This window comes from Panicum virgatum, chromosome 1N, assembly GCF_016808335.1.
Source record: "Panicum virgatum strain AP13 chromosome 1N, P.virgatum_v5, whole genome shotgun sequence".
Taxonomy (NCBI): Eukaryota; Viridiplantae; Streptophyta; class Magnoliopsida; order Poales; family Poaceae; genus Panicum; species Panicum virgatum.
The window spans coordinates 7,964,180-7,979,029 of NC_053145.1; the positions used below are offsets into that span (position 1 = coordinate 7,964,180).

The 14,850-nt window shown below is 50.6% G+C and overlaps 1 protein-coding gene across 16 annotated transcripts; it reads right to left on the reverse strand.

The window, feature by feature from the left end:
* Window positions 1–3,231: 3,231 nt before the first annotated feature.
* Window positions 3,232–14,735, reverse strand: LOC120654976 (vegetative cell wall protein gp1-like). 16 transcript variants are annotated; one of them, XR_005667241.1, is made up of 9 exons: window positions 14,325–14,712; window positions 10,244–10,322; window positions 7,972–9,670; window positions 7,604–7,642; window positions 6,915–7,017; window positions 5,646–6,092; window positions 5,288–5,563; window positions 5,054–5,110; window positions 3,232–3,546 (listed from the first exon to the last, which is right to left on the reverse strand). XR_005667241.1 is itself a non-coding variant. In XM_039932677.1 (7 exons), the coding sequence occupies exons 5-6, from the start codon at window positions 6,063–6,065 to the stop codon at window positions 5,288–5,290; spliced, it is 696 nt and encodes a 231-aa protein (XP_039788611.1). In that variant the 5' UTR covers window positions 6,066–6,083; window positions 6,371–6,427; window positions 6,915–7,017; window positions 7,604–7,642; window positions 7,972–8,480; the 3' UTR covers window positions 3,232–3,546. The 16 variants fall into 16 exon arrangements, 10 of the variants coding, with proteins under 10 accessions (XP_039788611.1, XP_039788609.1, XP_039788608.1 ...); XR_005667242.1 differs by lacking the exon at window positions 5,054–5,110 and having other exon boundaries at window positions 3,232–3,523; window positions 14,325–14,711; XR_005667240.1 differs by lacking the exon at window positions 5,054–5,110 and having other exon boundaries at window positions 5,646–6,083; window positions 14,325–14,709.
* Between the last annotated feature and the right edge of the window lie 115 nt (window positions 14,736–14,850).

Sequence of the window (14,850 nt, forward strand, 5' to 3'; positions counted from 1 at the left end):
GCTTCTGCTATATCAATGCGGACGTCCACCTACCGCAATGAATGCGAAGGTAGGTGGACCTCAATATGGAGACCAAGGGCCTCATACACGTGTCGGCCCCGGACCATCCTGAGGCGGGGCGTCGAAACCTTCCCTTGGAGAGGGGTCCGATTGCTATGCGGGGGGTCCGGGACCCTATGAGGGGTCCGGGACCCCGCGGGGGTCCGGACTCCTCGGGAGGTCCGGAGCCCCGGCTGCTTGCGCTTGAGCGCCTGTCTCTCCTGGGACACGTGGCGTCCCCGGACCTTCCCCGGCCGTGGAACGGGTCCGGACCATTGTCGGGAGGACAGGACTTCGGACCGCAGGGGTCCGGCTGTTTGGTTGTAGTCAAGGATGACTACTAAGGCTCTTGCCTAGACACAGCAAGAGGGGGTACCCCAGTCCTGGGGTACCGACAAGGCCAAATAGAGATTGACCAGCACAAGAGCACAAAGAACTAAGAAAAGAGAAACACTGAAGAAACGCACACACAAGCGAGAAAAACTAACAACAAGGACATCAGCAAGCAACACGGGGAGAACAGAGCACTCAACCAACAAACCAGAGGAACCCACACCACCGATACAACCGGACCTGCAAAGAAAGACGTAACATCACTATGGTTGCACAGCCTCCGTCGCAACACCAAGATCCCCAGCGGCAAAGCATCCGCCAAAGATGAAGAAGAACCACGACGACAAAGCGTCCGCCCGAACCAAAGAGGTGGCAAAGCATCCACCACAAAAGCACGACCAAATAGCAACCCTGACGGCAAAGCATCCGTCCAACAAGTAAAGGTGGCAAAGCATCCACCTAAACGAACTTCAACCAGCCAGGCGGCAAAGCATTCGCCTAATAAAAGCGACCTGAGCAACCGAAAGTGATGGTGAAGATGAAGCGAAGGCAGGATCGGATGGTCAGGAGGTAGTGGCAGCCGCTGCGACGCCCGAACAAGGTGGATAGGGTAGGCACCCCATGGCCCCAAAATCGGCAGAACGATGACAACAACGCCTCCAACGAGGGAGTGATGCCACTGGCGCCACCGTTGCCTGACCAGAAGGTCAAGGTTTTCACCTGAAAAAGCTCGCCGGAGAGGAGAGAAGAAGAGGAGAACGGATGGCGCCTTCAAGAAGGTAGGTGGCGCCCTCGGGCGTCGCCGTCATCAACCCACAAGTGGGTATGGCTTTCGCCTGAACCCCCTACGACCCCTCAAGAACACGACGCCAAGGAAACCAGGCGAGGCGAACGATTTGGGGCCAAGAAAGCCCACCCCAAACCTGACGACCCGACGTCCCAGAGAGGGACATAGGCACCAGGAGGAGGAGGGCCCCTGAGCAAGACGCCACAGGCACCGCGCAGGGCCACCACGGCCACCAGGGGCGGCGGCGGCCCGCCACTAGAGGCGACTCGCGCCCCGCACGAGGCGCAGGGCCCCCGCCGGGCAGCCACACGGCCGGACAACGTCGCCGTAAAGGCCCAGGGCCCCACCGGCGCAGCCAGCGGAGCAGCAGCAAGCAGGCCGCCACACGGGCCACCCGCGCCAAGGGGCCACGCCGGCCAGCCCCGGCCACCTCGCGAGCACGCGCAAGGAGGCGAAGGACCCGCCCCTGGCACTGCTAGGAGCGACGACCCCAAGCCGGCTGGACGGAAAGCCGCCGCGCCTCGCCAGATCCGGCGAAGGGAGGCACGGATCTGGCGAAGGAGCGAGCGGATCCGGCCACCGGCGACCAAAACGGAGGAGGGGGCGACCTCGGTAACGGTGCAGAGCGAGAGAAGGGGGCTGAGGGAGGGAGAGGAGGGGAGGGGAGGGAAGGGGGCGGCTGGCCGACTTCGGAGCAGCCGAGGGCCGCCACCGCCGCCGCCGGCCGGCAGGCCGGGCAGCGGCGGCGGCCACAGGGTGGGTCATTGAGGGGGCTGTGGGAGAGAGCTGAGGGAGAGAGCTGCGGACTGCCCCGTCTTGCTTCCTGCACTCCTAGCCGCGCGGTGCGTGTGCTGCCGTTGGAGGGACCTCACCGCCGCCCTGCAGTTCATGCGGATGCGCCGCCGTGACCTGGCCCCACGCCGCACGCCGTGGCTCTTCCTGTTCGGGGTCGATGGGGGGACGCCGCGCCCACCCCAGCCCTGCACACGCTCGACGTTGCCGCGCGCTGGCTCGGGTCGCTTGGCTCAGAGGGAGGTGCCGCCGTTGTTGAGGGGCAGGCGGAGGAGGCAGCTCCTGCGCCGTGGCCGTCGGCGGCGGGGCGTCGCGGTCGGGGCGCTGGGCCGGCGGGTCGGGGAGGCCGAGGCCGCCGAGGTGGTGGGTTGGGAGGAGCGGGTGGCCAGGCTCGGCAAGGTGCTCGCCGCCACCGGCCCGCTGGAGGCCATGGTCAATGCGGGCGAGGTCATCGAGGCCGCCGCGTCGGCGACGTCGGCGTCGCGCGCGGACGCCCGTGCGGCGCTGGGCGCCGCCGAGGGGTCATGGAGAGCCTGGTGGCGCTGGTGGAGGAGAAGGCCAGCGCGCGCGGTCCGTGTCGGGATCCGGGGCCTCTTCGCGTTGTGCCTGGCCAAGGAGAACCGGCCCCGCGCGGTGGCCGCCGGCGCCGTGTCCGCGCTCGCCCGGCGCGTGGCGGAGGGCCGCGCCGCCGCCGGGGAACCCGAGCGCTCTGGCGGCCATGGAGGGGCTGTGCCGTGCCGAGGGCGGGCACGACGCTGTGGTTTCCAGGGGCGAGCCAGCCGTGGTGGCGGCGCTGGTGCGCGCCATGTCTCGGCGCGCGCGGGAACTGGGACGAGCCGCTGGTATCCGTGAACCGGGGATCCAACACAGAGGAGAAAGGAAGAGAGTCTGACGTGTGGGCCGATCAGGATTCTAACGGTGATGGCTAACAGAAGATCACGGTGGTGTCAAATTAGCAAGGAAAAATGGATTTGGGGGACATAGGTAAGAAATGAAGATTGGGTGTCAAATAGGCAAGGTTCATTTTTTCTGATGCCAAATTGGCAATTTTCTCATCTATTTAACACCATCTATTTCAAATATGACGATACAAGACGATCTGATCCGAGCTATTCTGCCATAAAAAAAAGATACGAGCTATTCAAATTTGACAAACCTATACAATCTGTCAGACTGTAACCTTTGAAACTAATATAACTCTGAATGCAAGTTTAAAAAAGAATTAAGCAAACTAATGCATGGAACCAAGGAAGTAAAAAAGAATAAACAAAATATGTTCATTTAACAGGAAGAAAGACACAAGCAACTAAAGTTACTTAATGGAAGTACTCAGAAATATTTGACATAAAAAATGCTAAGGTGCAACCATCATATGAATGGTATAGTTGCAAACTGAGCATTCTATAAAATGCATAGATATTCATGAGATCTCAGCTCCATATACCACTTAATCTTACAAACTGCTCATTACATTCCAATCAGAAATAGACTACTGCATGGCTCCACTTCAGCACTGTTGCTCTGTTCACCAATGCCTTCGCCATGGCTGCCCTTCACCGAAGCATGTCCACCCTAAGGACACGTTGGTCAGGCATCTAAAAAGTAAGATTTAGTTCATATGAAAAGGCAAAATTTGTAAGCAACATATGACAATGAAAATGCAGAAAGACAAATTGGAGACGACAATATACACTGAATCCAACCAAATAATTTCTATGGAATGCAAATAGGCAAAATTATTTGGGTGCTTAGTTAAACTCCACAAATGCTAATTTGAGCACAGATAAAAATCCAATCGATCTTTATGCAATACTCACAAATAATTTGATGTAAAAATATCAGAGATGACTGATGACATGTACTAACATGGAGTGTTGTTTTGTTTTGCACTACTAAGAATGTGATCCCTGATACTTAAAAAAAAAGCAAAGAACTAGTTGTAAGAATGGAGCTAGAAAGCTTAGGAAGCAACTCTAATTTGTTCATGCAAGGAGGATACAAAAACCTAATAATGGACTGCATGTATTCACGAGAACATAACTGCCTAGTCCATTTTCAGGTTTGAATTACATAACAACCATATCAAAATTACATGTCAGCCATGTAGAAGTTATGGTTATGTAAGATGGTGTAATAACAGTAATTTCATATTGCAATTGCATGTCAACCATATAGGCATATGTAATGGAGATAGAAGAATAGTCACAGCCGTACTCACAATCATACAAAAAAAACTGCTATTATTTTGCTCAATAACAATATATAAACATTGAACTGGCAAGAAATTCAAGCAAGGGGCACTGCAGCATATCGCCAAAGTGTTGCTAGTAATTGATTGATTACAGTATATAGTTATGAAGGCAGTAAATTCATTGGACAATGGATAGATCACATCCAAGAGTAGTTGAAAATTACATAAAAAAGGTTACTGTAACTCTAGTATACCCACTGTGATTGCAACAGGAGTTAACTGTAAGCAGAGTTAATAGGAAATAAAAAACATGTGTTACGGCCTTAGAATTACAGAACACACAACCTAAGCTATGAAAAAAAAAACTAAAACCCGTTGGTAGCAGATCAGATGGCAAAGCCAAACCAACCTGATAATACACCTATACACAAAATGACAGTTCACAATCCCATGTAATGTGAGTATGCTTCTACCTGACAGTTCACAATCCTATGTAATGTGAGTATGCTTCTACCTCTATGTAAGAAAATGTCTGGCGCTAATATTCTATCTGATTCCTTAGGACAATACTGAACTTTGGAGGCATCAAGATACCAACTACACATCTATCATAACTAGAATACACCAACCACAGGGGAACAGTAGTCGCTACTGTTAAGACTGTAGCACTAGGATAAAGTGTAGCTGGTCTGAAAAAGCTAAATGGAAGATAAATATAGGCAGAATGCACATGTTAAAAAATAGTGAGTTGATGGTGATAATTTCGATGTAAAATTGGATTGAAGTTGACTGCATCTAAACCAATATGTATATAACACAGGGAGTGGCAAATAAATATAGTCCCAAGGAACTCACACGTCTAAAAAAATATTGTAGTCTTACAAAATCAACAATGTTATTTTTGCACATACATTTACCATTCTCTGGAATTAGTGTGTAGAAATTCTGGATTGATGGTGATCAGTTCACTGTAAAAATAAATAAACTTAATTGTGACCGAGGCTTCATGTATAAATAACATAGTGATTTTGAAGGTTGGAATATAGCCATGATTTTTTTAATGCAAAGATTATAATACAAATTTCTCAGATTATTTGTATGCATTACAAAGAGACAAGGTCGAGGGTATGGTTAACACAGCTTACCTATATGGTGAAATTCGCATAGCCAACCCCAAGATCCGATTGCTCTTGGATCACTTGTCTAAACTCCGCTCTCAGACTTCTTTCCAGTTCGATCTTCTTCTTCTCCAGAACGGATTTTTTTATCTCCAAAAGGCGAAGATTGGTCCTCCAGAAGGCCCTCTGAGCACGCTTATCACGATAAATAGCTGCATCCATCTCTTCATTTGTAGCAAATGCTGGCTGATAAGGTACTCTTAGATTTCCATGAGCTAACCCAAAGCTTGGATCCTCAGGAAACTAAAAAATATATATAGTCAGAAAATTGAGAAAATCAGAATAAAAAAGAAAAGAACAAGATTTCTAAATGAATAGGATATACCGGTGGGTTTGGATAGATATTTTGCTGCACCCCACGATTCCTTTCCTCACGTGGAGGTCCAACATGTGCGATTTGCGCATCGGTGGAGAGCAAGAGTTGATTCAGATGCGCAATCTGGACTTCAAGTGGAAGCATCTGAAGATCACACTCAGCCATGCATGTCTCCAACATTGTTTCAAAACTCTCCTGTACCTTGAGCATGGCTTTAAATTTGCATTCCAACAGTTCAGGATTAAGCAATTTAAAGCCACGCCTTCCAGGTCGGACCTTTGCCTTCAAGTTCATTGCATTTTGAAGAGATGTTTGCTCATGCAAACGAAATTCAACTTGATCGGCTCCGGCAATCGTATTGATGCCCATCTCTTGCAAGACAACATTGACCTCATCGAGGCTAGAGACAGTTCTAGTGTTGTTAGCCATGGTGGATGTCAGGATATCCTGTAACAGCTGGCACAATCAGATAACTGAAATGTTATGTTAATTAGAAAAAAGTACAGATTTCACAGGTGATACATCCACACGAAAAAACACAAATCAAAACACAATGCACCATCTACCTAAGTGGCATGAAAAAAAACGGATACAAAATTCCACACAGGCATAGTGCATAATTCCATTCACCACCCCAAATCTAATAATAATAATAATAATAAAGGTACAAATGGTACTCCAGAAAGTAAAACTGAATGGATGACGCATACAATACAAAACTACCAAATTCTTACATTTCTACAAACAGGGTTGTTCAATTTGAATTAGGCAACAGTGGAGATCCAAAGACCCTACAAGTCAACAAGTAAAAGAAGTAACAAAGAACTATTCTTCTGTAGTTCCAATGCTTGAAAAAAAAAGCAAATGATATATCGCTTACTATTACAGCTTAGAACTTTAGTTAGGATGGGAAACAACGAATAAATACAGTTTAGTACTAAAAACTAAAGGTGCCCAAAACCCTAAACCAGTCAAAACAACCCAAACCAGAGGTGGGGAAATACACTAATTATGAACACCAACTAGAGAAGAAGCAACATATAGGAGTGTGTAGTTTTCCCTCATCCGGTTTGGCTAGTGGCCGGTTTAGGTTTTTGAACAATCCTACTCCAACAGATGAATGTTCAGTTATTTAGATTACAGACAAGTATTCTCCAAAGAGGCAATATGGATGGGTAAGTGAATGTAAGATTAGAGTCTCAATTCATGTGTCTAAAGATTTATATTGTATAATACTGAATCACACTGTCGTTCAAATGGAATTGATCTGGAACAAACCTGTCAAGATGAGAATTAGGCTTGAAAGAAATACAGAATTGGGAGCCAGTATCTGCCGTTGTCAAGAGACCACGATCATCATGGCGTAGGGCACAAGCTTCATCTGAAATGCAAATAATACAAACTGTTTTCTTAGACCTTACCAGAACATGTGGATGAGATCTACAGTATTTCCAAGTATTTCCAGAGCAAAGTAAACAAAAATATCACAGCAGTAAATTGTATTCCCTCCATTTACTATGTTTGTTCATAGGATATCGTGGGCACAATCAAAGAACAATCAATATAAAATGACCATCCATGCACTTAATAGAACTGATAAAACTCTTCCACTGCACTTAACAGGGGTATGGAATGGAAATAATGCAACAACTACAACAACAACATAGCCTTTTTTCCCAAGCAAGTTGGGGTAGGTATTCTCCAACAACTACACTTATGATAATTGATATCCTCATTGGACAAGAGAGGTATTCTCCCAAGGTCATAGACAAACATAGTGAAGCAGAGGGAGTGTTAATTTTTAGAATTTAGATGCATTAACTATACACATATAATAACAAAATTTGACCTGTAACTCATAGCCAACACACCAAATCCTTGCAGAAAAGGTTGCAAGGTTATTTGTATTCAAAACATCCATCATATTATGTACATCAGTATATCACACCAAGTTAAATAATTAATACCTGCAAATTTCCCACTATATATGCTTTCTCCACCAGACCCTGTAACACAGATCAATAATAGTCGTTACCAGTTTACCACAGTGATGTAAAACAGCAAGGTATGCCTGGGTATGCCTATGCGTGCAAGGTAGAATCACATCAAACAAACAGACCTAACGGACAGAAACATGTACCAAAAAAACTAAACAGTCAACATGCAACATTAATAGATAATAAATAATAAAGCAATCTACAGAGCGACGTATAAAGCAGGATCCAGGAACAAATCATGGAACATGGAAGCAAAACTGTTCCTAAGCAAATTTTAAAATTTTGTAATCATTATTAAGCCATTATATTCAGCACAAAGAGGGAGAGAGGAGGAGGACCTTCTTGGCGGCAGCGCAGAAACCGACGTGGGACGGGTGGCGGAGGCGACGGGGAATGGCGGCTCGGTGCGGATCTTGACCTCCCGGCGAAGGTCCGGCAGCTGTGGGAGGCGTACGACGCGCCGGCGGAGGTGGTGGCGCGACCCGGATGGGAAGGACGGAGCGGCGGCGCTCAGGGACGGGTACGGGAACAGCGACGGAGGATGGGGATGGGGACGGGGGAAGCGGCGGCGGAGGCGCTCGCGACGGGGAGGGGGAGGCGGGTGGCGGCGGTGTTGCCGTGTTGGGGCCGCGCACGATGGGCGCCCGAAGTTGGAGACCTTGAGGTCGCCGCACGCGTCGAGAAGCAAGTTCTCGGGCTTGAGGTTGCGGTGGTACTGATGCGGCTGTGGCAGAACTTGACGGCCGTGACCAGCTGCTAGAAGTACCGGCGCGCCACGGGCTTGGGGAGCCGCGTGCTCTGGGCCGCGCGAAGAGCTCGCCGCCGGCGGTGTGCTCCATGTTCGTGGCGCTCTTTTCTGAAGATTCCTAATAATTTTCAGGGGAGATGATGGCGAGCTAAGACTTAGTGCGCCGTGCAGCTCAGCTTAAAAATGGATCCGCCTTTTCAGCGCTTTATAATCAGTGTTCAAATCTTGATTCGCTAGCTAACATCCTGCTATGCTTGGCCATGCTGGAGGTATTGGAGGAACTGAGCAAACTTTGATGCTCCAGCCTCAACATGTTTCTGAAGGAGAAATAGACATGTACAGTTGAAAAAATTCACTCTGTTGGGAAGGAGGGAGCAGATAACAGGGAAGTTAACACAAATAGTTGCGAAGTATTTGGCATATCTTTGGCTGAGAAGGTTCCATCGAGCAAACAAAATGAATGTGGTGATGCCAATTACCCATCCCCGTTCCTATCTTTAAAGCAACAAGTGCCCAAATCGCTGGGCAACAGTTGTGCACTGTAAGTGTTCTATGGTCTTTAACTTGAAGCCATTCTAGAGTAAACTGTCTTCTAACTAAAAAATCCTGCAGGTTCAAGAGCAAAGGCCTGTTGTTGGCAGGGTGATTGATTTTTCAACCATGGATATAATGATCTGATCTGTTAGTCAAATTATCTTGGAGGTGAAGAAATGCTAGTGCTGCTTTCATCGTCATGTTAGTGGCACTTACAGCATCTAAGCATATGAGTCTCAGGTTGATGATTGGGTCTGCTGAAAATTATATGGATGGAGAATACTGATCAAACTTGTATCCTAGCTGTAGTGTTAGAGCACTTTGTATCCATTGCTGCCGAACAAACAAATGGGCAGCAAGTTTGATTCTGCTCGTTAGTTTCTGCCGGTTTGGAATCTGGGCAGGATTGCTTCCAGGACCAGTTTGAGCGATTCCACCCGTGTCACTCAATCCGGCCAGGATTTAATCCTGACAATCCAGGCTAGGATTAAAAACAGTTGTTGCTGTTCGGCAGGAACAAAACCATGACATGCCCGACACAGGCACAAATCAGAGTATTGCGTAGCATAGGTTTCTGTTTGACATATAAGAGTACATCAATATAATGGCACATTCTTAAGTACAACATCAAATGGTGATAAATATAGCACAGGTTCTTCAGCGACCTTTTTTTTGCAACAACTCATCATTATCAATGCAAGCTTAACTCTGAAAGTTTGTTGCTGCCGCTGATACACCATCACCGGAATCCTCAACTGCCAGGAAATGTCACGATCAGAAGATACTTATGGAAAGCAAAGAACCTGAAGTCCAAAACATATTACTAAAAACACTTTGGGAACAATGAATGGGAGCAATCAGCAATGTCCTTCGGATGGTACCCCTAATAACCCTCATCAGACATGCAAGCAAAAAATTACTACAAGCTACAACCACTAATGCTCAAGATTAGTACCAACATCTAACAAAGATAAACTGCACACAAATTAAAGTTTTTTTCAACTAGAAATACATTTTTCTGCACATAACACTGAACACACCAACCTTGGTGCCTAATCTACACACAACTTCATAATCTCTTCCAGGCAAACTGCTGCAAACCTATGGCTTCCAGAAATGTAAAAGGAAGTAACCACTAATAATCATAAAAGCAGAGTTTACCACAAAAATTCTGCACAAAAATTCAGTACTGGGCAGAATTGTAGATTTCTATATCCACAATATAAACACTACTGGTTAATATAATATCATGAACCATGTTGTAACCATAGAACTAAAGCATATGAGTAACAAGAACTAAAGCAGACCATGTATATGGAATTCAATACCTTTTGGAGTTGATACCGGATCCCAAGAAGGGGGAGCTTCACCTTCTCCAACTCGAACCGGTGCGGAAGGGATCTATATCTATAAGTAAAAAAGAGGATAAAGTCCATTTTTGGCCATCCAACTCTTGCCCGAGTTTGATTTTGGCCATCCAACTCTAAAACCGGGTATTCTTGACCATCCAACTCTCAAAACCGGTCACATTTGGCCATCCTAGTGGTTTTGATTGTGATTTTGCTGACGTGGACGCCACATGGCGGTGGGGCCCACCTGTCAGCCCTTCTCTCCCCCTTCTCTCTCTTTCTTCTCTCCTCTCCCCCTCCTCTCACCCTGCATCAGCCGCCGCCCTGCCCCCGCGCGCCTCTCCAGCTCGCCAGGCCGGCGGTGCGGGCCTGCGGCGGAGCTCGAGCGGTGCTGGCAGGGCAAGCAGGGCAGGCCGCCGCCACGCGCCGAGCCCCGGCCATGGCCCGAGCTCGAGGCTGCCCTGTCGCCGCCGCCCGCACTCGCCGCCGCCGCTCGGAGGGGCCGCTCGCTCGCCTTCCCGCGCGTTCCTCGAGGACCTCGGGGTGACGTACATGCGTCCCTGCCCCTGCTCGCCCCGCGGGCCACCCTGCTCCTCTATGCCGCCGTCGATCCCGGGAGAGCAGGGGGCGGTGGCGGCGCAACCTTCTCCCCCACCGCCGGCCGCCCTCAATTCGTCGTCTCCGGTGAGGTTCCCTTCAATTTCTTGCGCAGGGAGCTTCCCCGTCCTCTCCTCGCCCGATTCCAGTCCTCACCCGGTCGATTCCCCTACCGCAGGTCGTCCTCAGCGGAGCTCCATCGCCGCCGCTCCCCACGCTTCGTCGTGCCCTTGGCCAGCTCCACTAGCCTCCTGGCCGCCTACCCCCGCCGGCCGCCGCGCCAAGGCGTCGCGCCGCGCGTGCGCCGCGAGCGTGGGCGCTGCGCCACGGGCCGCGCTCGCTCGCTGGCCGGACACTACTCCCGCGGCAGCCTAGCGGGCAGCGGCGCCGTTCTGGGCTTCGAGAGGAGCTCGGCTTGGCTCTGGGAGGGAAGAGGAGTGGAGAGGGAAGCGGGAGGCATCGACGCGAAGCAAGTGAGGGAGGGGAGAGCTGGGTAGGGGAGGGCGCAACGCTCGTCGTGGTGGCCGGCAAGGACGCGTGCGGCGCGCCGGGAGGGCTCGCGCATGGCCGAGACGTGGCCGAGGCGATGGGACGGGGCGGTGGCGGGCGCAGGCTGGTCGGGGCGTCGTCCTTGGCGTGGCCTGGCCGTCAGGCATCGCCGGCCACCTGTGCCGGCGGCCTCTGCCGCGGCACAGAACAGGGGAGGGTGAGGGAGAGGAGAGAAGAAAGAGAGAGAAGGGGGAGAGGAGGGCTGACAGGTGGGCCCCATAGCCATGTGGCGTCCATGTCAGCAAAACCACACTCAAAACCACCAGGATGGCCAAATGTGACCGGTTTTGAGAGTTGGATGGTCAAGGCTACCCGGTTTTGGAGTTGGATGGCCAAAATTAAACTCGGGCAAGAGTTGGATGGCCAAAAATGGACTTTATCCTAAAAAAGAATTAACAGAAAGGAGCATTTTCATATTAGAGAACCACAATAATTTTCAGATTAGAAAACCACATGCATGAAACAGACAGCAAGCAAACTAGCCAGGTTAAATAGTTATAATCGAGCTAAACACAGGTATAGATGTCTATTCGGGCTGCCCGGCCCAGCCCAAGCACGGGCCCGTCCTAGCCCAACCTTCGTCGTGCCTTGCTTGGCCCAGCCCTATATCTCAGTAGGCCGGGCCGGGCCAGCCCACGGGCTGCATTGGCGGCCCAACCACGAGCCCAGGGCCAAATTCGTGCCGGGCCGGCACGAAAAGCACGGTGACTCCCCCGTGCTCGTGCCGTTCGCTGCGCACACTCGATGGAGGTCATCAAGCCCCCGACCACCGCCTGCGCCTGTCCCGTCGACGCCCGACGCCGCTCCCGCTGGCCTTCGCCCGCGCGGTGCCAACGCCGCCCGCGCCGGACTCCGTCCGCGCGCTGCCAAAACTGCGCCCGCCGGCCTACACCCGCACGCCGCAGCCTCCCCGACCTCCGGCCTCCGCCGCCCGTGTGCCGCCGTCGCCACGCCCTCCGGCCTCCGCCTGCACGCCGCCGCCGCCGCGCCCACTTGCCTCTGCTCGGAGTGGATCTATGGAATGGAGGAGACGGGCTAGGCGCAGGGACTTGGATGCGCTCTCTGTCGCCGCTCGCAGCCGAACAGGGAGTCGTAGGACTGAGGACTCGGATCGGGGATCGACAATAGGATAACGAAGAGAGAGAAAATGAGGTGATTCTAGAGATGATATTAGGGGGCGGTGGTGACCAGTGAAATTCAAATGGGCTGTTAACAAGCCAAGCTTAAATACCAGACCGTGTCGTGCCGCCCGCCGTGCCGCCCTAGCGGCCCAAGCACGGCATGCCACATCGGGCTGTGCCGGCCCGGACACGCCACCCACCGGGCTGGGGCCGTGCTAGGACCGGGCTAAAAAAATGTGCCTCGTGCCGGGCTATTGGGTCACGTGCTTTGTGGACAGGGGATTCCTATATATCTTCCGGTATATTTTTATCAAAACATCTTCCACTGTTTGAGATCCGTGCAATGGTACTCAATGGCTGAGATGTATCCGGAGGGGAGGTGCACGCGGCATGCATGAAGTGCGCATGTGGAAGCAAGGTAAATAAATTCAAGCTTCAAATGATGTTTTCTCTTAAACCATGCATCCAATTTTAAATCTATTTAAACCATAGTATTTTTTTAGAATTAATGCAACAAAATGAGATCCAATATATTATTTAAAAATTTTAGTTTTAAATATTTCAACATTTTATTATACTAGTTCAACATTTTTAATATATTATATCAACATTTAAAATAAGTTGTTTCAATATTTTTATAAAATGTTGAACTAGTTTTTCAAAATGTTGATCTAGTTTTTCAAAATATTGGTCTAGTTATGACAATAATATTGAATCTGTTATTGCAAGTTAGGGAAAAAAACAAAATGAAGTATAAATAAAAAAAATCAAACTACATGGCGTGAGCTTCTTTTAGCTGCAGCAGGATCGTCAGCATGATTTGTGCTTGTGCGTACACGCTGCTGTGTTCAGTGGCCCGGTGCTGGGCTGTAGTGGGCTTTTGCAATTTCACGAGTTTCTATCGCACGGAAGATGGATAGGATCTCCCTTGTGGACATCTATAAACACAGGAGCTCAAGTTCATTTTCAGAGCAAGCTAATCAACTACTCAATTGGCCAGCCAAAGCAAGCGAGCAATGATTAAATGACGGAATCAATAGTAGCATTACTAGAGCATAAAAGTGACACTTCAAGGATCAGGGAATTAAACCCCCAATGAGCTGTTGATATTGGAAAGTTGAACTGAACCAAAGCGCCGCTGAGTAATAGATAATTAATTAATTAGCTTGAGGAATCAAGTTTTGGTAGCTATACATCAAACTCCTGCAGATAGCTAGCAGCACACATACAAGACCACGAGTCCACGAGACCCCTTATTCACCAGGAGATGGAAGCTGCTGGCATATGCCAACAAGCTTACATGATACAAAGGGAACACGAAAGGCTGAAGCTGTGTCTTGATCGAGCACATCTGAATCATATTAATTATGTATTGGTTCATGTAGAGATTATTCATCGTTCATGCATGCTGCAGCTGCCACTGATCGATCTTCTTCTGCAGCATGCGTGTCGGCTCTCCCTACCATGTCGAGATCCTCAAGGCCAGATCTTTCTGCAGCCGCCGTCGCCGTCAGCAGATCAGTCTAACACTCAGCAAAACTTGATTCATCGAGGGCCAAGGCACGCAGATCCGCTCGGCATGCAGAGCAAGAAGTGAGGATGGAGGGGAGCAACGAGATCTGGGCGGCGCCGCTGTCAGACTACCGGATTGCGGTGCTGGTGCTGCTGCTGGGCCGTCGGAACAGGCACAAAACCGCTGGCCCGCCGCCGCCCGCTCGCCATCTCCGCCGCCATTCGCGCCAAGAACAAGAAACCCAAGGAAACGAGGGGGAGGAAGAGAGTTCGGCCCTTACAGATGAGAAGGCAGTGGAGAGGATGGCGCCGTCGAAGCTGTGCCGCGCCGCCGCGCCGTCGCCTCTCGCACCGTCAGCCGCGTCGTCTCCTCAGCTGCGCCGGCCTCTCGCTCGCATCGCCAGGCTTCGTTCCGGAGGGTGGGAGGTGGGGATCGGTTCCGGGCCGTGGAGGAGGTGGATTGGCCAAAGCCGGGCCCGTTTCCAATCCGGGCGACCCAAAACGAACGATACTTCCAGTCCAGACCTGGTTTGAAACTGGACCACTTCGATCCGGCTGGAACGGAGGACGTTCCGGGCCGTTCCGGGTGTTACCAAACGAGGCCTTAGGCGGTTCTATTCCTCGCGCGAGCGAGCAGGGGGCGACGCATCGCAGAACGCGCTCGCCCCCGCCGTCGCTCGTCTTCCCGGCCTCCGCCGCCGCCTCCGCCTCCTCTGCTGCCGGAGCCGCGTCCGCCTCCTCCGCCTCCGCCTTCCTCCACCTCCCCCTCCGCCGAAGTCCGGCCGTCGGAGCTTGCCGGATGTGTGT